This window comes from Leptinotarsa decemlineata, unplaced genomic scaffold (genome assembly GCF_025532065.1).
Source record: "Leptinotarsa decemlineata unplaced genomic scaffold, Ldec_3_MD MMD2_tig00000035_RagTag_RagTag, whole genome shotgun sequence".
In the NCBI taxonomy this organism is placed as follows: Eukaryota; Metazoa; Arthropoda; class Insecta; order Coleoptera; family Chrysomelidae; genus Leptinotarsa; species Leptinotarsa decemlineata.
The window spans coordinates 20,747,430-20,775,200 of NW_027412540.1; the positions used below are offsets into that span (position 1 = coordinate 20,747,430).

At 32.3% G+C, this 27,771-nt stretch overlaps 3 protein-coding genes across 5 annotated transcripts; 2 read left to right on the forward strand and 1 right to left on the reverse strand.

Annotated features, from left to right (window-relative positions):
* The first annotated feature begins 764 nt into the window (after nt 1-764).
* On the forward strand, nt 765-18,324 carry Lmx1a (LIM homeobox transcription factor 1 alpha). 2 transcript variants are annotated; one of them, XM_023165110.2, is made up of 6 exons: nt 765-1,291; nt 5,768-5,830; nt 7,364-7,562; nt 13,281-13,526; nt 15,113-15,363; nt 16,953-18,324. In XM_023165110.2, exons 1-6 carry the CDS (start codon nt 1,201-1,203, stop codon nt 17,183-17,185), a joined length of 1,083 nt encoding a protein of 360 aa, XP_023020878.1. In that variant the 5' UTR covers nt 765-1,200; the 3' UTR covers nt 17,186-18,324. The 2 variants fall into 2 exon arrangements, with proteins under 2 accessions (XP_023020878.1, XP_023020877.1); XM_023165109.2 differs by having other exon boundaries at nt 766-1,291; nt 15,113-15,504.
* A 1,158-nt stretch (nt 18,325-19,482) lies between these two features.
* On the reverse strand, nt 19,483-20,253 carry LOC111509383 (U6 snRNA-associated Sm-like protein LSm2). Its single transcript, XM_023165111.2, has 4 exons — nt 20,098-20,253; nt 19,970-20,037; nt 19,808-19,898; nt 19,483-19,751 (listed from the first exon to the last, which is right to left on the reverse strand). Exons 1-4 carry the CDS (start codon nt 20,203-20,205, stop codon nt 19,626-19,628), a joined length of 393 nt encoding a protein of 130 aa, XP_023020879.2. The 5' UTR covers nt 20,206-20,253; the 3' UTR covers nt 19,483-19,625.
* Nucleotides 20,254-20,929: 676 nt separating this feature from the next.
* ida (anaphase promoting complex subunit 5 ida) lies at nt 20,930-26,671 on the forward strand. 2 transcript variants are annotated; one of them, XM_074172007.1, is made up of 9 exons: nt 20,930-21,255; nt 21,554-21,853; nt 21,909-22,056; nt 23,018-23,177; nt 23,228-23,409; nt 23,463-23,706; nt 24,183-24,718; nt 25,858-26,290; nt 26,512-26,671. In XM_074172007.1, the coding sequence occupies exons 1-9, from the start codon at nt 21,249-21,251 to the stop codon at nt 26,629-26,631; spliced, it is 2,130 nt and encodes a 709-aa protein (XP_074028108.1). In that variant the 5' UTR covers nt 20,930-21,248; the 3' UTR covers nt 26,632-26,671. The 2 variants fall into 2 exon arrangements, with proteins under 2 accessions (XP_074028108.1, XP_023020876.2); XM_023165108.2 differs by having other exon boundaries at nt 20,931-21,500.
* Nucleotides 26,672-27,771: the final 1,100 nt, after the last annotated feature.

Below are 27,771 nucleotides of genomic sequence, written 5' to 3' on the forward strand. Positions count from 1 at the left end.
TACGAAACTTTGCTAAAAAGATTAGTCCTTAGCTAGCGACATCGAAACATGATTATGTTCTATTCATCTAAATCAGAATTGAGCATTGAATAGTTTTGTGATCATCATTTTAAAAAGAATAAAAGGGTAAGTACTGTATGGCGGCAGAAAATTTATAAGTTGATCATGAAATTGCCGAAACTTTCATCAATATTGAGGAGAAATGAGTTTCTTAAAAAAAAGGAGCATTGCTGATTAATAACAATAGCAAAAGTAGATGTACATATTCAAAATGGCAAAGTTGAGGTCTTAGTTGGACGACTGTATACAGGTTTTATGAACGTATTTTGATAGATAGTCCTTTCAGAGTTTTCGTGGAAATAAATTAACAATATCTCTGAATATAAAGAGGATACAGTCAAGCAATCGAAGTTTAAAAATAAATAGGTTTTTCCCGTACCTGTTTGTAGGTTAGTTGTTAGTAGCCTGAAATGGAAAACAACAAACTCTCTCTTCCTTATCATTTTCTGGAATACTCATATGCAGACATTAAAGTTTGATTAGAAACTATAGATTGAGGAACAATAGAAAAATGGACAAAGAGTAACTCTTTTTATGATATTTTGGTATGCTCTAAAAAAAGTATACCGCACTGAGTGGATGTTAAAATTAAATCCATTTCCAAAAAACACCAACCATACATTTGAAGCTAAGTGAAACTCAAAATTTACCCAGAAATGCATTCCTACCAGAAGCATAGCAATTGAACAGTTGAGCCCGCCTGAACATTTATGCCAGTAAGGTTAGAATATTTTAATCCACAAATGAATATCAAATGAACCCAATCCCAAACTGAGACACAGGCACCGACTAGAACTACTCTCGGGACTCGGGATAATCCTAATCCAAACATCGCAGGAAAGGGCACGCATGCCTGTTGTATTGGAGGGGAGAGCCGGTAGTCCCGCCCAGCGTGAAGGGGCGTGTTTTTGTTGAAAGACAGAAACACTACGTCTTACCGTTCCCTGTAGGTGGTGCTTGTCAACCCCATGGTATATCCTGTCACCGACGAGGGATAGTAGTGAGCTTTACATCACTGGTGCATACTCAGTGGAAAAAGATACCCCATGTGGCATGTGCGAACAGTAGTACAACTTTTGAGTGTTGCGTCGAGAATTTTGTGATAGTTTACACTGAAGTACATACTTGTTGTTTGTGAAGATGTTGGAGTTTTACCCCAATTTGAATTTGAACCCCGCGATGTTACCGGAGAGGAGCAGCATGCCTGGACCTGAGTGTAATGGACGAACAGGTATTTTTCAATTTGTGTCGATTCACTTCAGAAAAGCATATAAGCATGATCTCTCAACTTTATTTGAATTCACTAAAACTAGAAATTACAAGTATTCTCAAATTATGCCATTATAAATATCTACGCATAAATAACTGAATAGAATTTTTGTTCTACAGTAGATAATAAAAAATCAGGTTCATAAAACTCAGTGTAGTATACAATACGTTAAGACTATTTTTTTTAGTCTAAAATAACTGATTTGTGACTAATGTCATGAGAATACGTATGGACATAACCTCTTACAACTTCAAAGGTTGTAAGGGCTGAATTTCTAAATTTTAAGGTCCGTATGTCATAACCACCGATTTTTTTTTTGAGGGGTGGTTCAGATTCAATTCAGCTATGACCAGATCAGATCACTATTGACGGTATTTGGGGAATTTTCTGAGTTAGTATATCGAAATGAGTGTATTCTTTTCTACTAATTACATTCATTAGGGTATAAAAGTCGGAAATATAGAGACTGAATGGTAGGGAACCTAAAATAGATACTTGTGGAACATCTTCAGTCAGATGTAAAGCCCTCGATACTTTTTTGAACACAACTACACTCTGTAAGTTAAAGTGAAGTTTGCTGAAATTTTCAACAGCTCTCAACGAATAGACGGTAAAATAGACGGTAAAACTCGGGGTGCCACAGGGCTCTGTTCCAGGACTTCTACTGTTTGTTCTCTATGTCAATGATCTTCTTCAACATATCATCAGCAATGATGATATGTTGTTGTATCATCAGCAATGTTTGCTGTTTGATATAAATAAAAAATGTTCAATAAACCAAAAAAATTTATTGAAATAATTGGTTTCATCTTCAACTCAAGTTATTTCTCTTTCGAAGGTAAATACTATAAACAAATTCTTGGTACACCAATGGGAGCTACTATTTCTCCTATTATAGCTCAATACGTAAAGAAATATGTTGACGATGTCATCTGTGCAATACCTTATGACAAATCTAATGAAATTCTTGATATTGTCAATAGATATGATAAGAAGTTACAATTCACTATCGAAATAGAAAATAATCAGACCCTTCCTTTTCTTGATACAAGAGTTATTCGTAAAACTGATAATTCCTTGATTACAGATTGGTATGTCAAACCTACTAATTCAGGAAGATATATCAATTACTATTCCTTTCACAAAAAATCAGTTAAAATTAATTTAATACTCTGTTTGAAAAAAAGAATAGAAAAATTAGTACACCCTTCCCTCAAGCAAAAAAATCTCAGACTTCTTAGAGACATATTGATCGATAATTCTTATCCCAGAAAACTTCTTAATAAAATAATTTTCAATACTGGCAGTAATACAAATTCTGATGTAATTAACAGAAATTTATGTAATGATAAATCACCTATCAATATTTCTTATAAATCTATACCTAACCTTGGAAATTTATCTTCAAATATCATAAAACTTTTTCATAATGAACAAAATATCAAAATATGCCAAAAAAATGCCAAAATATGCCAAAAATATGCCAATTTCAATATTTCTTATAAATATATACCTAACCTTGGAAATTCATCTTCAAATATCATAATGAACAAAATATCAAAATATGCCAAAAAAATGTTAAAACTATAAAAAATTTGAATACTAAATTGAAAGATAAAACTGATACAACAAAAAAGTCAAATGTGATTTATAACATTCCTTGTAAGAATTGTAACTTGAATTATATTGGAACAACATCTAGAATTCTTAATGATAGAGTAACTTCACATAAAAGAGATATATAACTCAATAAAAAATCATGTGCATTAGCACAACACTCTAGAGAAACAAGTCATAAACCAAATTACTCTAATATCAAAGTTTTACATACAGAAAAAAATATTTCCAAACGCCTTTTTCTTGAAATGGTTGAAATTAAAAAGTCTTCTGATTGTATGAATAAGAAAACTGACATTGATAATCTCAGCAGTATATATAGTAATTTACTAGAACTACATCAAAAACATAATAATAATGAAAGATTGTTTTTCACTCATTTTTACTGTATGTATGATTTGTAATGTTATTCAAAGACGAAAATATTCAAAAATCATTAAATTATAGGCCCTGAAGAAACTTCCCATTAGAAGCGAAAGCTTGGCAAAGTAAAGCAGAGTTTGATTTTTGATTTTTTGACACATATATATATATATATATATATATATATATATATATATATATATATATATATATATATATATATATATATATATGTGTGTGTGTGTGTATGTGATTTAAATCTGTGCTCAATCTTTACTAGCTTGTATTACAACTGACTTACCTTATATATTCAAGTGTATCAATAATGGTGAATACACATTATTACTATTATTATTATTATTATTAATGTACCATCATGTTTCTGCCATTCTAAAAATCAAACCAAAAACTCGACCCTCTCCAGATAAGACCCACTCACTGAGTCAGTCAAGCATCCTAATCAGACGTGGGTGGAGATACTTTCGGGATGAAAACGTCGATGTAACGTTAAGTAACGGAGTTACGGCTCAGCGAACACTCAATCGTTCGTGTAGTGGTGGTTGCCTAATGTAATCTTCAGTGCACCGCTAATCACCTTCTGACGACTCATTATACGAAACCAGAAAACGTTTTCGATGTTCCGAAGCAGACAAGATCAGATTCAGTCATTAGATAGCTTCCGGGTTGCCTAACCTTAGCTTTACAAGCTTTTAGAGACGGAATAGCTGATGTATTCCAAGATGGTAGTGTGATGGTTGGACAAATTGTCACGGACAGGGTTGAAAGATATTGATCCAGCGCTGAGACTTTGTGTACATTGGGAGAACGGAATTCGAGACTTAAAAATGAAAAATTGTACATATTATTCAATGCTTCTTTATGAACTGTGTATATATGTTTTTTACGACTTAGCTTTCATTTATTCAATTGCATAATGTACCATAAACGAATTTAACAGAAATAGATGATAATCAAAACAATTTTTCAATGCAATAACATAGTTTTCATATTTACGAGCAACAAAGTAGACATATTGGTTTTCCTCTCTAATCTTTCTTCAAATCTAATAATAATAATAATGATATATTCATTCACTAGAACAAATGAGAGTTAATTATATAATACATAATAATTTGAGCAGGTGGGTAAATGGTATTGATAACATTTTTGTACATAATTTACATGGTATTATATCGTGAAATGAAATATAAATGAATAAATATAAGTAATAATCCACAAAAACATATGCTTGTCGTGGAACAATGAAAGAAAATATTGAAAGAAAATAATAAAGAATAAAGAGGCATGCGTGTTGACGAAAGATCAATTACCGTATACATATACATACATACATATGTACATATACACTCATATACATATACACTTGAGGTTTAGTGGAAGAGCAATTGAATGATGACTTGTCATCATGTAAATTGAACTTCGCCTTTTATCTTCTTATAATAAATGAACTGTACATGATTAATTTTCTTTAAATGTATTAGAAGATAATAAAGACGATATTATTATTATTATACACATATATAAATGAAGCTTTTTGAGATTTATAGTATCGATACTTTTTCATTGAAGAAAACTCAGTCTACAATGAAAACGAAGACCTTCAGAAGAACAATCTTCTTTGTCCTATTGTATTATTTCAGAAATTATTCTTTATATCGAACAGTTGATGGGTGAATGATCTAGGAAGGTTTGAAATCCAATTTTTCAGTTCTTTCTTGAATATGCTTAGCGAGTTGATTATTTTCAGTTCACTGGGAACTGCATTCTATACTCTGGGTTTGAGGAAATTTGATGAACGTTGGGATATTGTTTTAGAGACGAAGGGCACTGCGAGGTGGTTATCTCCTTTCCGAGTATTATATATGTGCACATAGTAATTTTTAGATCCTTCTTTTTTCTACTTCACTATCAAGACGTTCAAAAATAATTGTTTAGTGTCTAAAACTTTTGCTAGTTGATAAATTCTATCACTGGAATATTATCGATAATTCGAGTATATTATCTTTAGTATCCATTTCTTCAAATCGAATTAACAGCTGAAAAAATGGAGTTATAATAGAAACAGTGAGACAAGTCAGAGAGAAGAACATAACAGAAGAAACAAAAGGAAATGTTGTACAAATTATTTATTTCTCGACACAAGAAACATTGTTTTAAAGTTTTATGCCTCATATATTCATGAAAAAATTGATTACATGAAATTTACTTGCCTAAATCATTTTAGTATCAATCTGAACTCAAAGATTTTATACAAAATTTGTTACCAATTCTCGATAGGTGTCTGGGTAGTTTCAATCACATTCAACTGATCTTTGCATGTGTTTAAGATATTTGACGCCATTTTATATTTAAAAATGAAATTAAATCTTTTTTTAGTATATTCCAATCAAAAACTTCATCCATGAACATATTGATAGTTTCAAAATTCTTTTTCAGATAATGGACTGATTAAGTGTGAAAAAGCTTGGTGTGAAAATAACAATCTCCACAATCCGCTGGGTAAGTATTTAAGTTGTTAAAATATATTTTTCACCTCCGTTGAAATTGAGAGTAGATAAAGTACAAGTCGTCAGTGTGCTAATAAAACTGTTGAAACTTTTGAAAATACTAATAGTCAAAACAATAACAAATTGATACTTATAAGAAACAAATTTTAACTAAGCTCAGGTTCAATGAGTAGTCATCTCAACCAGAATTTCTAAGAAATAATTATATAACCTACAGAAAATTTTACGTTCTCATTCCCTAATGAAGGGATTGTCACTTAATAGATCATGTCGTCATTATTATGTTTACGTTAAAACCGATTTTTCATACATATGATTTCAGTAAAATGACAAAACTGGAAAAAAGTCAAAAAAGGTCAACTTGCAAAGAAGGTTTTCAGTATGAAGTCATATTTATAACTAGTAAATTCAGAGTGAGATCTTCAAGCCAACAGAAAATTTCCAATGGATTACTTCAACCAATAGAAAATAGACAAATAGATAAATCTATCGAATCAATCGGTGGTCTCATCGGTGAATTTAGGAAATCTTCTCGAATTTCAGGAAAGATCTAGTTCCATGTCTAATGAAAAATATATCTGAATAAATTTGCGTTTCTATTTTATTCCATATTTTTATATAATGTGTTTATGGTTGTGAAATTAATTGTTTCCTCAATAATTAATACTATTTTTTTGGAGTGACATTAAAACAGATCGTTTCGTGCTCACTGAGGTTCAAATAATTGACATGTGAAATTACTTTCCTTCAATTAATTTTCACGAATTGCAGGAGCATGGGACATCAAAATGTTTACGATTATTGTCATAGAACTAACTCAAACGAAAAATCAATATATAATTTTTTATCATGATATTTTTTTGGAATTTCATATTCACTCATTATTGATAGTCACATCAGAGAATACACAAAAATCGGAAGTCCTCAGAAACATCTAAGATATCAATGATTTTTTTCAAATTTTGATTTTTGATTAAACTGTATATTAAATCTTTTGAAGCGTGAACAGAATTATTAATATTCTTGTTCTTGTTGTTCTTAAAACAATATGCAAGATATTCATATGAAAAATGCGGGTTTTCTTTTTACAACGTCTTTTTATTTCTTCATTATAATGACAACGTGATTTTTAGAGATAGGTATAGACAGTGTATTCTGTACATTAACTAGAGATTCGGCATTTGCCAAATTATCATGAGTGTCAGCAAAATAATTACTATTTTTCCGATACTGCCTTCACAATGAAAGGTATCTACTGTTGTCGAAATGCAGTCAAAACTTCTTTTTTTCCTTGTATATTATTGGTAAATTCGGCTATATCACTTTCCTTCAGTAAAGTAATAAGTAGACAATAGTAGAGTTAAGATAACTTAACTAATTTATATATGAGCAACTCCTTTCTTTCTTTTTTATATCTAAAACCTGTCCCTTCGCCAAAACCGACACAGCCGCCAAATGCTGGTTCCTTCGGCAATTTCTGAAAATGCCGGAATCCCTGACTCATACAATCCTCAATTTGTTCCAGATGGCGGTCTAATAAAATGTGAAAAAACCTACGAAATGTGCGAGGGCTGCGGCCAGAAAATCCACGACCGGTACCTGATGCGAGTGGCGGATTCTAGTTGGCACGAACACTGTCTCTGTTGTTCGATCTGCGGGATTCTGCTCACGCACTCATGCTATACGAGGAACACGAAGTTATATTGCAAGGCTGACTACGATAGGTAAGTTGTGTTATGTTTCTGAGAGACGAAAGATTCAAACGAATTAGAATCACCTCAAAGTTTATTCAAATCAACGTCTGTGAGCTTTCAAACAACCTTTTTACTATAACGCATGTATATTGATGTAAATTTTTCAACTCATCAACACACTAAGTTACACTCCGTATCCAAAAAACACACTTTAATGTGAGATTTCCACTTCAAAGTGTAAAAAACCGCGACACGTGTTTTGGAATACGATAGCATCCTTGGGCGTTACACTTCGTATTCAAGGACAGATAAAATATATCGCTTCAACCACAAGGATAGTTACGAGTGATTTTTTCTATGACTATTGAAAACAATCATAACTCATATGACCTTCTCTTTTTGAGTAAGTAGGAAATGAACCATAACTCAACACTTACAGTCCAATAACAAATGAGCAAATTCATTACTTTATAGTTATACTTGCATACTTTTGATTTTTTAGGAAACCTAGAGAATTACTTCAAACCTAGTGGGAAAAATTCCTTTGGCTTTGTTACTCACCACTACACAAAAAATATGCGGAACTTCCGAAGGATTGAAGAAAATAATCGACTTCAATATGAACTTTTTACAAAGATATGCAGATCATTCACAGAAGTTTCTTTCAGTTCAAAATTAAAGCAAAAAACTTTTCAAAACAACAATTTCTGGTGAACATTGAATTACACCATGAGGAAAGTCCTTTCGAAAAAACATCAACATTGAATTGCACGAAAATCACTTTTTCCCATTCAGTTTGTACTACAAGCATTTGTTACAAAATTGAAACAGATAGGAACGCACTAAAATTTTATATATGAAAGAGTTTTGATACAATATGTCACTCATATAAAACACTATTATCGTCAATGGTGTACTTCGAATTTTCGGAATAAGACACTCGTCCTATCACCTCATCAGCACCGAATCTAGGTTAAAGAACCTACATGGATTTTGAATAATTACGAATATATTTGAAGACTCAAAATTTGCCTGTTTCAATTTATTTTTTCTAGCGTTATTTAGGAAAATATTTACAAAAACACATTTTCTCCTGGCCACTTTCAAATCTGTACTAAATGGCCTTTACAGATTTCCAATTCGATAAGTTTTCTCAGATTTTAATATTTTATAAGGCCCGGAAAAAAGATTTGTTTGGTAAAATTTAACCTTCTTGACGAAACCGTTACTTTCCTAAATTTTAAAAATTACATAAACGATAAAATAGACATTGGTTTCTCCTAACTTGAGCGATTATATCGCTTTTTCTCAATTTATCCACATTTGATCCAAATTTTGATTCCTTTCACTTCGCCAAAAATTAATCTGATTTGCATTCGCCAAATATCGGTCTGATGGTGCATTCGCCAAATATTTTAACAGTGCGTCCACCAAATATTGCATGGTATTGCATTCGTCAAATATTACATGGCCTCGTATTCGCCAAATGTTGATATAATTGCGTGTTCGCCAAAGTATAGATCCCAAATTGTTTTGTATATTCGCCAAATTAATTCATGTCTATTCTCTTGTTTGTCTATTCATCTATGCGTTTGTAAACGCTAACCTCAAAAACGACTCAACGGATTTTGATACAGTTTTGTGTTGTGAACCTACGAGCCTCAGTTAACATTTAGTGTAGAATTTATTCGAATCGGTCCATAAAAAATATTTCAATTCAAGGGATCACTTCAAATATTTGTTTGACCGCTTCTTATTTCATTCGATTATAACTATCACAGAAGTATCATCTGCAAAAAGTTCGCATTCATCTACTGTCACAGAAAGACTGAAGTTACTGAACTTTAATGCTCCAAGAGATAGAGTAACAATCGTCTCATTCTTATTTTATTGGGATGAGCACATTGAACAGAAATAAGTGTTCAATGAACTAATACTCTACTCGAATTCCTCTGACTCTCAGAAGAAATTTGTTTTTGATTGCTCTACATTTTTTAGAAAAATGTTAATCACTAATTTTCTCTGGATTACTTTAACGAAAATTTTAAAACTATAGTAGTATTAAAATAAAAAAAATAACTGGCTACATAGAAAATCGTATTCGAATTTTAATCTGTCACATAATTCTCTATCACGGAACACCCCAAGAAATGCCATCAAATTTTGAATTCATGTTATTTTACCAATAAATAAATATATCTTCAAGTGATCCAGCAGACATAGCGGAGGTAAAACTACCATGAAACAAGGGAAGGGGTGCCCCAATAACGGAGCAATATTACTTCTCATCCCAGGATTCACTTCGCAGAAAGCGCCTCGACTCGTGTACAAACGCACCCCACGGATTTTTACACAAAGACGCCATGAATGGCTTTATTGGATCCGCTTCGACGCTTTCCGAAACTCATATCGTCCGTGTATGAAAGCGAACACGAATATTTAAGAAAGCGCAGTCGATTCTAATAAAGAATCTTCTTCCGCGGCGTTTCTTTTCAAAATCATGAGAGAGGAAGTGAGCTGGTTGGATGCTTCGGCCGTGATTGTGATTTTGGATGGCGAGAAGGAAATAACTCTGAAAATTTTAAAAGAATTCAAACTAATATAAAGGAACAAGATTTGGTCTTCCATCATGGATGATGATTTATGTGGAGCCATCATAAATTTGTCAAATACGAGCCTGATGCATAAAATGTCTTTAAAAGCGTTAAGGCACTGTTTCACAAGTTCCGGCTTGTAACGTATATATTTTTTGTTCATTATATAAGTATAAGTGAAAAAAAAATAGTTCACTTGTAACATATGAACCCAAAAACTACTTGTACGATTTCAAAAAGTCTTTCACCTATAGAAAGTTACATCATCAGGGAGTCACTGACCATATTGTGTTTCGAAGCCCATTATGACAATTGAGCAGAAACACTTACTCAAAATATCAGGAAATATTGCACTTTCAGAATCACATTCACATCAGTGTCACTATACGTAACATTAGCAATTAAAACATCTGTTTTCGTAGAATCCCCTTTGTCATAAAAATAATTAGTGCTGTTAATGGTTTTCGACTTTGCATGATCTACATAGTGTAACAAATCTGAAGTCGCCCCTGAGCCACGAGACCTTTTCAAGGTTCCAGTTGATTACGCACTAACTCACTGCGTGGCAGAGGATCTCCAAATGTCCAGGGGTATCGCTGTGGTATTCAGCTCCAAACATTACGAGAACAGAATCCTGAAGTCGGAGGAGTGCTACAGTTGAAGAAGGGTCAGAGAAACGTTTTCTACTTGGTGACCAAAAAGCATTCTAGAGACAAACCGTCCTATGAAGATATCTGGAGGAGTCTTACTAGACTGAGGGACACGATGCTCGACCCGAATTTCGTAGCCTTGGCAATCCCGAAATTAGCCTCTGGGCTCTACAGGATGGATTGGAGAATTGTGAGAAGCATGTTGAAAACGATTTTCAGATCCAGCGGCATCAAGATTTTCGTGTGCGGTAACCATCTTCCACGACCGAATATGAAGACGTGGAGTGTTACTTCCATCGAACTTCACAGTGCAGATATGGGGAGTCCTGCAGGTATAGACACACGCCAAGGATGACATTTCGGGGCGAAACGTCTTTAAAAAGGGGGCAATGTAAAGAATCTCAAGCCGCCCCTGACCGATATGCCGTCCAGCAAGCAAACACATGACATCCCCGCAAAAGGAATGCAGTCGGCAACCGCCGGTTGAACTCCAGTTGAGTACCGAAGCAACTAGGGAATTCTAGAATGATCGTTACCGATATATAAGCTCGACTTCTCGTCGCAAGAGGGAGTTGGATTCAGAAAGTGAATCGAGCGGTTAAACAAGGAATTCAAATAGTGGAAATAAATGAAGGGTTAGTTGCTAAGTGTTGAATATAAATTAGTTTGTGATATTGAAATATTGTTAGAAATGAATTTGTTTAAGACAGTTGATTGTTTAATTTGTTACAATAGACATTTAGATCACGCAAAGAACTAAACTGGACACAAACTGGCAGAAAAAGCCCTCCTGAAACAGCTACTTTCATATAAATATTGAATTACACGAAATAAAATTTCTTTTGAAAAAAATACTTTTATATGAATACTGAAATTTTTACCTTTCATTTAGTATATTGTGTAGGAATCCTGTGAATGGTATCTGATTCAATTTTGTAAAGAATGTTTGGAATGCGAATCGAGTAGAGAAAAGTGTTTTTGTATAATTCAGTGTTCATATAAAAGTATTTGTTTCGAAAGAATTTGTCTTTCTTTGTTGTTTCTTTGTTCGTGTAATTCACTGTTTATATGAAAGTAGCTGTTTCAGGAGGGTTTTTTCTTCCAGTTTGTGTCTGCAAGTTACTTATTTGCATGATCTACACATCTATGTACTGAGTTACTTCTTTCTAAATTGATGGCTACCTTTTTTTTGGAAGATTCCCACATTTTTTGTATCAAAATGAAGTAGTAGAAAGCCAAAAAGTGTTTTCCCAAAAATTATTCACTCCTAAAAATATGACAATTTCAATTCAAATTATTCCTGTTATGAGTCATAGGATAATTTTATTCTCACGAATAATAATGGCCACATTTATCGTTATCCTTACTCACAAAAAAGCTGCGAAGCTATATAATATGTCTGAATATTACAATTAAATCGCAATACCTACCAGTTTTCAATTAAAATTAGTCAAACAGTTTAATCGAAAGATGAAGATATTGGTGTAACAATATTGATTTCTATGCAAATAATAGTTTAATAATCAAGGTTCATTATGTACATGTAGATCCTTATTAAAATTATCCGAATCAGACCTATCGTTTGGAAGATAAGATGGGTAGATATTAAAAGCGGTGAACTTGATTTGTTTCACGATGAGGTAAATCGGAAATGCTTTGAAAGATTTTTATGCAATACTTACCAAAGGTAACGTAAATTCTATAAAACCGTTGATGAAAATATTTCAGAAAAAATTTTGGGCAAGTGAAATTTAGGTTGAAACCTAGATTTCAACACCTCCCCTCGTTACCCAACTTCAAAAACTAAATTGGCGAAGTACACCTTGTGATAATTAGATTGATGAGTTTTTATACTGAATACCTGCAACAAAAAAGTGTGTCGAAATCAGTTATAAAATACAATGTTTTGAATTTAGTCTGTTAGTTTTTCACGATTCAAGAAAGAAATAAATGAAAACGATGTTTTCTGAAACCGAAAGAACAAATGCTGATGATTATTTCTTTAAATGAAAGACGAATGCATGGAATGAAAATCAACGTTTCTGAGCATTTTTTAAATATTTTTGTTAACAATTTTATAGAATTATTACATCACTTTTGACAATCACCGTATAAACTGAATCCCATACTATCATAAAATCTAAGCGTAATGAATCAAAAACTGTAGTGTAATTGAAATAAGGATGTTTGATTCACGAAAAAATCATATTGAAACTCGTAAACGTCTTAAGTTCAGTCACAAGAATGTTATCGAATGTTCAGTATCATTCCAGGTCATTCCAGAACACTCGAATGCTGTGAAATGTTCTGGAATATTGTGAACCTTTCCTAGGGGTATATAAAGCAAGGTGAATCAATCCAAACATTAGTGAAAAGCATATGAAAATCACTTCAATAGATTTTGAATTCATCGCGGTCGTACAGACAGACACGTATATACTTAATATGTATAGCAACTAGAATTCTGGGGCAATAAAATGACATTCTGTGTTTCTGTGTTTTAGGATATTTGGAGTAAAATGTTCTCGATGCGGCGATCGGCTCCTGCCTCACGAAATGGTGATGAGGGCACAGCAGCACGTTTTCCACCTTCCCTGCTTCGTATGCGTTGTGTGTTGCCAGCCCTTGCAAAAGGGTGAACAATTCGTCCTGCGCGCCGGACAACTTTTTTGCAGAGGAGACTTTGAAAAGGAGATGTATCTCATGCAACAAGCCAGCTCAGGGGACGACGACATGTTGGATGAGAATAGGTGAGCAAAAAATCGAAGAGGGATGTATCGAAGGGTGGTTCATAATTCAATGAATCCAAAAGGAATTTTTATCAGAATTTTTGCCGGGGTAACAACAGGGTTTGCATTCTTTCGATGTTTTACGTCTGCATAAACTTCACCGTTGGATTATTTTTTAGGACGTATGAATGCTTCCAGAGAGTTTCAATTTCGGAGCAGCTTTCCTTTTTTTAAAAAAGCATACACCGTATTGGTGCTGTGGAACTAAAACATTTTAATTTCTTTAAATTTGTAAATACACTCTCAGAAAGTATGATCATGATTTCATTCTATTAAAAAAAGTATTGCTTTGATATACAAATCATTTCAAGAATTTTGATTAATGAGATTTCCAATGCAATACAACTCAAAAAAGTTTACCTACTATATGACTCTTCATGTTCTTCACGAATGAAGAGGCTGCTCCGTCTAGAAGAAGAATAAAATATTAACTATTTTCTATATATTTGAAACCAACTAATTTTGAAGATGTAAACAAAATTATTAATATAGAGGACAATCTCCTGAGTCTGGCAGTATTAAAAGAAAGTGGAAATTATCACCTTTGATGATAAATCAAAAGTTGCCAAACTTAAACCTATCTCCAAATCATGAAAAAAGTTATCATAATGATTTGTAACTAAAATTGTAAAATCTAACTTACCTTAAAATGAGAAAATTTTTCTCGAACTAGAGTCAAGTGAATAATGTGATACTAGATAAGAGCTATAATATTTCAATACGATAAATACAATAAAAGGAATGCTTTACACTTGGATCCATAACTATTTGTCGCAAAAAAAAAATTAACTCCCCTGAGGCTGTTATATGTGGTGATCTTCAGGGATCTGTTCTTGGTCCTGCTTTATTCACTATATAAATATCCTGTCCAATTTAGATTTGCCTAAAAATATTTTTAAAAGACAAAGTAAAATTTGAGAGCATTAAACCCTCAATAACTAGACGAGGACAATTACAATAAGTTTCTGCATTTCACATCAAATACGATGATGAAAAGTATATGTATGTTGTATAGGTAATTACCTAACGGTTCAAAAGTAATAACTAAATTAGTTTCGAAAATATTTTATAAATATATATTGAACTTCAGTAGAAACTACGAAAACGAAATTTCAGAGTGAACCAATCCTTTGGGAAAAATTACCAAAAAACAAGGTTTTTGCAATGTCAGTTTGTTCAGGTGACTCAATCTTGATAACGTGTCATTGAACACAATAAAATGAACATTATTGAATATCCTCATAGAAAATCAATCTACAAAAAAATTAAATCGTCAATTAGGTTTATTCGGAATCGATAGTACCTACCAAAAAATTTTGGACTCAAATTTGCTACAAAATTGGAATCAAACTTGGAATCTATAATATAACGTCTTCATTTAAATACAAACTTTCTTTGTGTCTATACCCATATCTTTTAATAGTTGAATTCAATTCAATCTGCCTTCTGTTATTTTTGAAAATAATGAACAAACACTTACCGTGTAGATTAGGGACATTTGTAATGTACCATGTAATGTGTAATGTATAGACAATTTTATTTTTCAGACCAAGAGATGGAAGAAGAGGTCCCAAACGCCCTAGGACGATCCTCACCTCTGCCCAACGACGTCAATTCAAAGCCTCCTTCGAGGTTAGTCCAAAGCCTTGCAGGAAAGTTAGGGAAGCTTTAGCTAAAGAAACAGGACTCAGCGTGAGAGTTGTCCAAGTCTGGTTCCAGAATCAAAGAGCAAAAATGAAGAAGATACAAAGAAAAGCTAAGCAAGACGATGGAAAGTCTTCCAGTGATAAAGAAAAAGGTGATAAGGATGATAAAATTATTAAGCAAGAATCTCCAAGTAGTGATCATGGACATTATATGGGTGTGGGAAATTTAGGCGACTCACATTTTCCAAGTTCTAGTCAACCGCTTAATCCTAACGTCCCATATTCGCCTGATGGTAAATACCGAATTTTTTGAAACCTTATATTCCAATTTGCGTTTCCCTACTTTGCAAATAGACTAAAGTAAAAATATTTCTGATGCACTGGATAATTCAAGGTCTCATGTGATACCTGATCAAACATGCTTGCACTAAACCTAGAAATTTTTACTTCAAACTATTTTGAGCTATCTTGTAAGGGCCACGTTAATTAAATATTTATCCAAATTCAATTTGATCTCTGAAAAAATTATCTGTCTCTCACTGGCTTTCTCTTAAGTATTACCACACTATCAATACTATTTGAAATATTTTGTTTTTTGTGATTGATAACACTGGGATTTTTTCCCAACTCCAAACTGTTATTTCAACACCTCGACACGTGTTTTGATCACCAAGAGATCATCTTCAAGAGGAATATCAGTTTGATCTTCCTCTTGAAGATGGTCACTTAGTGATCGAAACACGTGTCGAGGTGTTAAAATAACGGTTTGGTGTTTGGAAAAATTCTTGTAATATTCATTACTACACCAAAGGTTCCAAACAGTGCATTACAAGTAATTGATAACCCGTTTATAAAATATACAATGAATTATTTTTAAACTTTACAGTTTGTTAACCACTTTCAAACAAAAATAAATAGGTTTATTTCGTTCACTGGTAAGTAAAGGACGGCTCATCAAAAACCAATGGATTATTTGAAAATCATTTTGTTTAGAAAATTCTAATTGAACTTTTGATCGAAAATTAAAATGCGATTTGCATTTGATTTGATTCCTAATCATTTCTTTGTTAAAGTGTGCATAATTATAATAACTTACCAATATCGAAGGTGGAGAGATTAACCTGGTTACACGGTATAGGTATGAATATTATTAAAAATCAGGATTTTCAAATTGCAACTTCACTTGTATTTTCCTTTTTACTTCAAATGACAAATAGATCTATTTAGTTATTTTTTCAAAGATTAATATGGTACAAAACGATGCTAATTATTCCAATGATTTTGATGATTTGAAAGATGAAATTGGAGCCTCTAGCATATCGAGCTCTAGCATATATTCAACGAAACTACCTTTTTGACACACCTGAACTGACATTTTTCTCGTTTCACGAAGTTGGCGTCATTCGATGATGATCTAACCTTCATCATAATCAGTTTATATTGTCTCCTGTTGCACCAACTTGGTAAATGAAAAGTGTGTGTAGAAAAGTGTTCTGGTGCGGACAAAAATGTTTTTCAATTTTTATGTAGTTATAAAACCATATCACTTTTTATTGGTAAACACATCAGTACAGATACAAGTCATCAGTTATTAAACTAATACATTCTTTTGAGTTAGTATAGCTCTTGTAATGTAGTTATTGTTACTATTTGTTATTCGTTTCATAATTCAAATATTTTTCAAAACATTATTTCTCTATCTCGCACACCAAATCCTAACCTTCCATCTATTTTGTTTCAGATAACTACCCAGCACACTCTGGCGAAAGCTTTTGCAGTTCCGACATATCTTTAGACGACAGTACAAACTTTGACCAGCTAGATGAAGCGACATCAGACACATTATCATTACAAAATTTAGAACTACAATCACATTCCCACCACAACGAGGGTATTTCAACGTCTAGTTCTATAGCAAACCCCATCGATAAACTCTATCTTATGCAGAATTCTTATTTTAGTACAGAGCAATAAGAAAAATTGAAAGATTTTAAATAATTAAATTCAGAAGTGTGAAGCCTCATCTCTAGTGGTATTCTTAGTCGTAAATAGGTAAAGGGTTCATGACACAAGATATGAATAAGGACTCTAGAAATAACTTAAATTTTGAGTTGAAAACTTCAGAACCAAAAACCTATATTTCTTACCCATGTTTATATCTAAAATATGTATGAGAAAATCAAAATTTCGAATGAAAAAGAAAGAATCTCTCCTAGATTTCCTAGTCAGTAGGAAACTACTTTCTTGGATTCATATCTTTGCAGATATGTTTTGCCTCCAAAACGTTAAAATAAGTATTGTATTATTTCTTAACAATTTTTTTGATACGCAAAATTGTTAAATACCACAAGTTACTGATAAATAGAAGATTTTTCTTTGTGAAAAATACTTTAATTTTTACAGACTGTGGAAGGTAACAAATACCCAAAAAAGGTCGATAAAAAACTAATTTTCCTCAACAAAAAAATTACTTTAATTGAATATTTTTGTTGCCGTAATGAAGAAGCTCACACAACGTTTGTTACTCAATAACTTATCAGATTATATTTGAAATATTGATTTTCTTTCAGTATTCATCTCTTTTTCTCATAGTCATCTAGACTTGGGATACGTATTTGAATTAATTAATTCCTAGTAATCATTGGCAAAGGGTTTGAAACAAGAAATAGATTGGTGAGAGGCTTTGAAGTGACAGCAAAATATTTTATTGAGAATGCTGATCTAATAACGATTAAAGAATGTACACAGTTGGACGAGGTGCCATAACTTCTTAAGTAATTAATACCAAGATTCCAGATATTTCTAGTCATTTTTACCGTTTTGTTGTTGATTTTTTATTTATTTTGAGAACTGTGTTCCCATAGATTTTTTACAAAAATGTTATTAATTTATTTCCTCCCAATTTCCGTTTGTGATAAACCATTTTAATATTGTGAAAACTAAAAATCATAAGTGTACAGTAAATCTCATTGATATATGTAAATGAACAAGAAAATTTGAATAGATATAATTATTATTACAACTGTAAATATAAATGTTGAGAATTAGATTTCTCCTGAGTCGAATTATTGATTGTGATGAAAATATTTATGCCAAATATAGGATTTACTATTGCCTAGATTTTATTATGTATATTTTAAATAAAATATCAATCATAGGATAACTGTTTTTCATTATCATCATTAATTTCAATATACATTTTCTTCATATCGATGCAAGAATCCGTTCTGTTCTCAGAAAACTAGTGGAAAATTATTCTACTCATAGGGTTCTACAATAATTATGCCAGTGATTTGGTGGTTAAATAGTACACTTACACAAAAGTCAATACTTCTTGAAAGTCAATTTGGAAAATACTAAATTCTAATGTTATGTACACTAGTTTCATTTGATTTCAATTTCATTTCCACAAAATAGAGTACAGATGTTTTTAATAAAACTAAAAATGTATAATAGTTCTCTTGAGAACATCTTTCACTACATGGAATGATTCTCAAGTCAATCAACATTGATACATTTCAAATCTCTACTGACGTATCCCGAGGATGTTTGAGAGTAAAGCAAACTAAAGAAAAAAAACACAAGTACCTTGTAGAGTTTTTCCAATTCTGAAGATGAGTATCTACAATTTCTCGGCTCCCTTTTTCTAGGTAAAGTGATTGAATATGACAGGTTACTGATCAAATGGAAGTTTTCTTTGTGAAAATTTGTTTAAATTTACGCAGTAATTATTGGGGTGAACTGAAAAGTTTGTCCTTTCTAGATTATAAGTTAATTTTCTTTCAGATTGTGAAAGGTGCAAATACCCAAAAAAATTTATCAAAAATATATACCATACTATTTTCCCTTACCTTAGATCATAGCATTAAACCATTTTTACTGTCAACTTATCAAGAACCTGAATTTGTTACATTGAACAATAGATGTGATATCTTGTTGAATTGAGGACCATTGATTCAAAAGTTCTTAGCCTTCCTTTTTTATGCACTAACTCATCAGTGACTAAAACTTTGCCTTTCCTACATCTATATGAAGTTTTCAAAACAATTTCGATATTTTCTGTAGAAAAGATCAATAATAGATAATAGATAGATAATGAAGAAAAGAGATTGAAAGTTTGTTTTTTACCACTTTATTAAACTAGTATAATGTATAAGTTTGAAAATGTCCTTATAGGATGAAACTCCAGTAACGTTAGTTAGAAATAAAAGTGGTAAAAAACATAGAAAGTTTCAATTCTCTTTTTTTCATTATGGTCTCCTACCACGTAGTAACGGCTACATCCATCAATTTATTAATTATCATGATCATAAACTCAATTGAAAGTCAAAACTTTTTGTTGAACTTAATTAATGAAAATGAAGCATATATACATTATTTGAAATTAACATGATGTAGATAATTCTGAGAAACCTTATCTAGTGGGTACAGATGATTCTTTTCTTGCAGCATCTTGTAGAAGTTGGGTGTCTACTTCATCTGCAGGTAGTTGAACATATCTCACAACAGAACCTCTGATGAAACAATTTTTAACTGAGAGCTACAAATAAAATAAATATCACTGGGGAATTTCATAAACTTATCATATACCATTACCATGTGTGGATATTTATCAGTATCTGTCACGCTGATATCTGTTAATTTTATGTTCAAATATTGGTCCACAGAATGTAAAGTACCACAAATACTAAAAAAATTAAAAGTATAATTTGGAAATTTGCAGATAAATCAGATATGGGCTTTGGCTTATGGACATACCTCAAATCATTCTTAAGTTCAACAACCACATCTTTCCCAACCAAGGACTTGAAAAAAGAATAGAAGAGCTGAAACAGAACTCAATTAGTATGCCCCACTATTGAGTTTTTCGAAAAAATTGTGATTACCATTTCGAATTCAAAATATTTGACTTTCTTCTCAACTACAATTTTAAAATGGATTTTGTGGTTAGTTAGTTTGTTTGTTGACAAGCCAAAACCACAGAACCAGAACATCACAAGATTACAACCCGTGCTTTACACACGCGCTCACAACAATCAACATGCTCCTAAAACCGTTCCACATAATGACCGGGGTCGTTGTGGTCGCCTCGAAAACGTCACTCTCACTCAATCTCATAAGTAATCAATGTAATAATTATACACCTGATGGAGTAAATTTAAGAGAGGCATAAATTTAGAGTATCATTCAAAATTCACAGTGTAATATGTGATAAAAAATCATATACCCGAAATGAATTTTGAAATCTTCATCTGAATAACGCTGAAATATATTCGCATAATCAATAATACGTAGATGAACTAGTTTCTGGAACACTATTGCGATGCATCTACAAATCTCCAAATGCTGTAAAAGACATTTTGATTACATTCAAACTCAATTTGAAGTTAACTTGCAATTATTGAAACTTACTGTCAAGTTTTACGTAACCTAATTTAAACTTCTACTTAATTATTTCAACCTTGCCATTTATAATTTTTACATGAACGCTTAGAATGTTCCATAATCCATTCCAATTGAGTTGACAACAGTAACGCTCGGAATCAAGTGGAACGGGAAAAACTGCGGTCGTGAGCATGTTCATTGTGAGCGCTTAGTGGAACGCACGGAACAACTACGTTTGGATAAGTATATTGACAGTTCGGTAAATGAAAACACTGAAAGTTACGATCCACGATTCTAGTTGTTCTGTGCTCAAAGAGGTTGATGTGTGGTTGATGCAGTGACGTTATAAAAAATATGAACTGGCCATTGAAGAGAGAACATTTACCCTAACAACTAAAAAAAGTTGGAGACATTCACGTCTTGGCATTTACATCACTCATGCATATGATGCTGTAAAGCAATGTGATCTGCAGGTGGAATATATGTAAAAGTGACGTCACGTCCAGTGTCCAGTCCATATTATCGTGTGTGTCTATGATGGATTGTGTCTAACTTCGTTTTTATGTTGTATTTTGAATGTTGTTGATATATTGGATATTTCATTTTTAAAATTAATAGAAGTTGATAAGGGAACGACAAACACAGAAAATGAATGAAAGGTAGTGAACAAGATTGCTATACTCACAACAGTCATTCTCCACTTTGAAAAATATGAACATTTGTGTTGAAAAATATTTAAAGACTCTGAAGTTTATAGAAAGTGCTATTTGAGAGTATTCAAACATGACATCCACTAAAGAAACTCAAACTGCTGGCATTAAAAAACCTATTACAGAAGTGATAACTCCACATAAACTCACTCTGACAATTCTTATAAGGAATTATTGTCTATATCGGGAAGATGGTGAAGAATTTGGTCTCAATTCTATTTCAATTCACTATTTTTCATTATTTTAGAAAAATTCAAAGGAATGGAAGATGAGGTTCTCCGCTGTAAATATCGCAGAGACTTCTCTGTATTGATGTTACGTCTCTTACAAAGCCCAGATCTACCACATCATGAGTTGAGAAACTTATTCACCTCCAAGAAATATCTAATTCCACAAACGTTAATTGAATCATTTAACCAATCTCTGTCCACTTTAAACAAATTGGGAGTGGGCAACTTACTTGACATTGTTGAAAGTTTACAAAAACTGATGAACCATGCAGATGATCCTACAAACAATGGTGTTATAGCAAAATCAAGTATTGTAGGTAAAAGGTTATAAATTAGAATTTACTCGATTTATTCTAATTAAATTTATTTTAGGGTACTATTTGAGGAGGTTCAATGTTTATTTTGACAAATTAACATTTTCTGAAGTAACTGGTGTGTATGAGAATTTCCAAAGGTATTATGAGGAGTGGAGAAGAACTTCCAGATTCTTGAACACTGCAGAGGAAACTGTTGACAATTGGTAATATAATATAACCATTACAGACATCTTCAGTAATTCAAAAAGAATAGGATATATGAATACTATACAAATTTATTCCAAACAAGAACCAGAAGATGAATCTATTGTGTCAACTTGAAATATGTCTCAGTGGTGTGCTGAAAATATTACACATAGTACACTCATTAATACTGATGAATGTCCCGCAGGTCAAGTCTTCACAAAAAAATATTACAGTAAATCTGTAACTCTTGCTCTTTTCACAATATATATGCTAAATCAAAACTATTAGATAATGGTACCACTAACAACTTGAAAATATACAGTTTAATGTTTTTTTTGCATACTGACATTTGCAAATATATAAACCAATTTAGCGTATCCTCTTTTCTATTTGACCTAAGCTCTTAGCTCTCAGTCCATTGATTTACTATAGTTGAACACAAAGGCTGTAAGTTTTCAGTTCCACTGTTAGATTTAGCTATTTGAAACATTACATAAACCTGCTATTCATTAAGTTCAAAATTGTATAACGATTTTGTTTGTTTCTCAACACCTCCTCTTCTTAAGGCTCATAGAAAGTGATGACTTTTCGTCACATTAAAGATAAAAACTGGTGAACAGATTATGATCATGACATTTCAGTCTTTCAATTGGAATCCCAGGTTTAAGGTATTTCAATTGTACTCGGTATATTGAATCGGCTTTTATAGAGCACTGCATAATGTAAAGCTTCTTAAGTATCACCATATTACTTCAGTATCTGTCTAGTATCTTCCTGCTAGTTTTATCGTTCAGGTTTATGATGTTTTCAGTGAATACTGGATTGGCTTTCAGCTAGAGATTGTAAAGTAATTCATTTTTATACCTGTCATGTACGTACCATATGATTTTATCATAAAGATTCAAAATGTCAATGCGATATATTTCAGAAAACACTAGTCTTTTTCTGTGTTGTTTTTCATATTCTTCCTCTAATAAGGTGTAATGACAGAGAACAGTGGTCAAGGCGGCAAGCAGAGCTGTTCATAGCCACTCAAGCATCGTTGTTAGCTTTTAATGAAGGTAAAGCTTTACCACCAAAAGAGTTACTTAAAAGAATCAAGGAAATACTTAAATCTAATCCTGATTTATCTGGAGCAGTAAGTTGAATCTACAAACCTATTAGGTGATATAATTGATACATTTTCAGCATTTTCTATCCTATTTGAACTATCTTCGAGTTGATGAATATTGTGGAGCACTTGATAGTTTACTTCATTGCTTCGATAGAAATGTCGACCCAGACTTGAAGAGCTTCAACGATGAAAAAAGTAGACGTGTTAGATTTGCTTCACTGAATTTAGCAATCTTGCACTATCACTTTGGACACACGTAAAATTTATTCTCAGTTGATATTCTTCTTCTTCACGATTTTTTGTTTTCAGAGAAGAAGCTCTCACTGCACTTAAAGAATCAATAAAAATATCTCAACAAACGAATGATAATGTTTGTCTACAACAAGCTCTTTCCTGGTTATACCTTCTCACCAATGTTAATGAAGATAAGCTTATGATTCATTGTATACTGAAAAGCTCTGAACTAAGGTTGAGCTATACTGCATCCTTGGCGTTGCAAACTTTTGGACAATACGGATGCCTGCATAATCAAGAAACATATGAAATTTTTGAGGTAGGTGTGGGATTTTTGTTTTAGCAATATAAACATTCTTTGTCAATTTGATTGATTAGTCAAGTATAAGGTTGAAGCATAAAATATTCATTATTCATGTCTGATGATAAATTCCTTTATGGGATAATAAGTTTGATGAATGTGTTGAAGATTGTTTCAATTTTCGTTTGTCATATTTTCCAAGATAATTCTCGCTAATTTGAAAATATTTTACTAAAAAATGGTTGTTATCATCTGTATTAATAAAAATGACTACAGTATTAGGGAAATGCGTCTAGAATTTAAAAAAGTTCCTAAAAATACTTTTATTTTTGTCATGGACAGAAGGAATACACCTAGATCCACAGGATCAGAATTATTTAGCCCATTTAACAATTAGAAAATTTGATGATCTTTACACATGATTGACTTTCGGCTTACAGACAACAAAATGATGTATATGTTTATGAAACTGCAATTAAAATTTTGTTTTTCAGACTTTGGCTAAGAGTGATATGATCAATTGCCAACACAACTATAAAGATCTGATTTCCAACAACCATGCCATAAAGTCTTCCCTCTGGCAACTCTATGGTAAAACAGAAATGTCTTCTCTATGGAGCCAGTTGCTTCTCTATCAAAATATGGATTCCGTTTCTCCAAGTAGGGTATACTACGGAGAAGGATTTTGCCTGGCCGTTTGTAACATAGCCAACCATCTTCTGATACAGGGAGAATATGCTTTAGTGAACTGCATCATCAGTTTTGCCAAGAAAAGATTTCCTTATGAACCACATTCGCGACACTGGATGTTGTGTGAAAATTTATTCGTGTTCACAAGGTCTTTATATCATGAGAAATGGACAGAAGCCGAATCTGCTGCTCAGAAAATTCTTGTGGTTAACAAATGGGAGGGGTATTTGAGATTGGCAGAGGTTTACTTCTACAAGCAAGATTATGTTGAGGCTGATAATTGCGTAGAAATGTTACTGAAGCAATATGAAAACGACAATTCGTATAAGTTCAGTGATGGGTATGTTAGACTTTCTTTTTACCTGTAGAATATTTACATTATATCTAGGAAATAACAATAAATATACCAATAGAGATCAATACCAGATAATTTTATTTAGGATTTAAACAAATTTTTTTTGTGAATGCAGTCTGTGAATATTTTTTTCCTAATTGCATTTCCTTAAGGAGTGTAACTCGGTTCGTTGAATTGGTATTTATAATTAAGATTGGTTTGGTTATAGGAAAATGTATATAAAAAAATATGATTAGGGAGAATGAAATCCATGTTAGTGTGTCGTGATAGAATGTGTTTGAAAAAATCTGTTTTTCTGTTAACCAAGAAGTATCAAACGTTTCGTCTGCCACTGCAGCAGACATCATCAGTGGTATATGCGTTGACTGCAAGGTCGGAAGGTTATATCTTGAACTCTCGGAAACGACTGATGAAGTATCCAGGATATACTGACGACTCATGAGCCTATTACATTTTCGCCTATCTAAGCAAGGAGCAAATCTTTGCTCCTTGCTTAGTTTCATTCTTTCCATAGGTATTTTTTTCTAGATGTTGGTATCTAGTATGACTCCTAGATATTCAACCTCTCAATTGAAAGTGGTTCAGCTTCACCCCGAAGTTGTTAAGATCCTAATCCCCTCATCTTGGTCCTTTTGCTGAATGTTACTATGGTCAGTCTCTCCTCAATCTACCTTGTTATAATGTTCAGGGCATCTCATGCGTTCCTACGTCATTGAATTATCTTTGGACTAGCACTTGATTAATTTTTACGAGTACCTGCAACTAGATAATGATGAGCATTTGCAAGAAAAGTTGCGCTAACTTCAGTGAAATATGTACATAAACTAGATAACTACTTATCATAGATGATATAATTTTTCAATTTTAATTTTAATTTATCAACTGGTACCGGGTCTGATAAATTTACCAGTTAATACCATAGAAAACCTCCTACATAAAAATAATGATTAGACCAAAATAATTATACCACGCCGCCCATGCCATCCAAAAAAACTGCCGACGTTCGGTAACTATTTAGTTTTTGTGCCATTCAAATTTACTTCGTCATCATTGTTCCAAAATGATTAAGATGTTGAATTCATTTAAAAATTTCGATATAGAAGTGATTTAATATTTTCTTGTAGATATTATTATGTTAGAGCCAAAATCGTCAAGGCTGAAATTCAATTTGCAAGTAGCCATCCCGATTCCATTCCTGCTGGTATTATCACAATATTAAATAACTGCCTCATAGAGTCTCAAACATCTCATTTAGACTACCAAACGGCATTGGTACATCTGCATATAGCCAACTGCTTGCTCCTGATTGGATTGACTGGTCAAGCCTTGAAGGTGCTAGACAAATGTTTGATTCAGATTTTGGGACATGGAGGATGTTACGACAGAGCTAGAGCTACCCTACTGTATGCCAAGTGCTTGATAGCTGATTCGCATAAGTTGGAGGAAGATATGAGGAAAGACGTTATTTTGAATTGCACCAGGATGTTGGATAAAGTCAAGAAAAATTTTAAAAAGGTTGAAGCTTATTCTCGAGTCAAGGATGTTTTATATTTACAGGTAATTGTAGTTTTATGCATTTGAAATAATTACGAATGTATTTCTTTTAAACTATTTCTACATAGGCCCTGATTGTATTGGTCTTTTGAATCCATCCACATAGAGCTGTTAAATAATTTTGACTTAACCTCAGCTCAACTAAAAACATTGTATATAAATAATTTTATGGACCGAAACCTAAAAATGTTATATAATGATGGCTCATTATTGTATTGTTCCAGAGTCAACTGTATCATATGGTCAACATGAAAGAAGAGAGGAATAAATGCGCATTAGATTATAGATTATTGGATGAAGAACGTGAAACAAGAAATATTTATACTTTAGTGAAGTATGTCTGATTTTATTTCATCTGTTTTCTGAATAAAGTGATTTTGTTTATTCTTTTTTTTCAATATAAATTTTTAATGTGAATTTACTGGAATTTAATAAGTATAGTGGTGTTTCAATTTACTTCAGGAAATACAAAAGAAAAAGATCTTCCAGAAATACTGTAGTTAATGTATTATTCAATTGCTGAATCATGTTCCTGTCTCAGTTAAAACACTTAACAATATTGGTCTGATGAAGAAACACATTAAAAAATGGATTCTTGAACAAATTAGACAATTTGTCAAAAACATTGTAGACCCAGCAAATTGATTCATTTCTTATTTACTCATTTATTTATCTTATTTCTTTTCTTCATGATTATTTTTAATTTCCTCTTATAAGCTTACTCATAAGACGAAACAAAAAAAAACAATTGTTCCCACAGACAGGTTCCATGTGAACCTAAGTGGCAATCGTTTTTTATTTGCACACTCTTATGCTTTTCAATATTCAATGTAATACTTCTAAGAAGATTTGGCAAATAAATATTATTATTATTATTATTGCCTTCAGTTGCCTATCTCCAACTTTTAATAATGCTGAAATTGTAGGACAGGTTTCTATCTGTGAATTATTTCATCATTTCTTCGATTTTTGAGAGTAATCAAGAAAAACCAAATAGAATAGTGATTATTGAAAATAGGAGGTCATGATATCCATTTGTTTTTACTGGTTTGGAGCCAATAGACCTGTTTATGACTTCCAACTCTCTGAAAAACACTGGCTTATTGCGTATTCCCCCCCATTTTTTTATTATCTTACATTCCAAAAATTTTGTTCCCGAATCAATTATATTATCGATATAAATTGCTTGTCAACTTTTTCGGGTGCCTCACATTCACATTAAACATGGTGCCTATGAGAGCCCTATTTTGTTCAGATGTCCTCTGTATGAATATTTTTTAGTGAGTGGGTATGTAAATAATTTGAGCCGATTCTTGCCTTTTCGTTATTTTCTCAAATAATATCTTTATGAAGGTTTTCCTTTGTGTTCCTAGGAGTTTTTTCTGTTATATTTTTCAGATAACATCTGTAAATGATGATTGATGTATTTGTTCAGTTAGACACTTACGTGCTTTTCATAGCTCTGTAAAAAAGGTTGATATCAG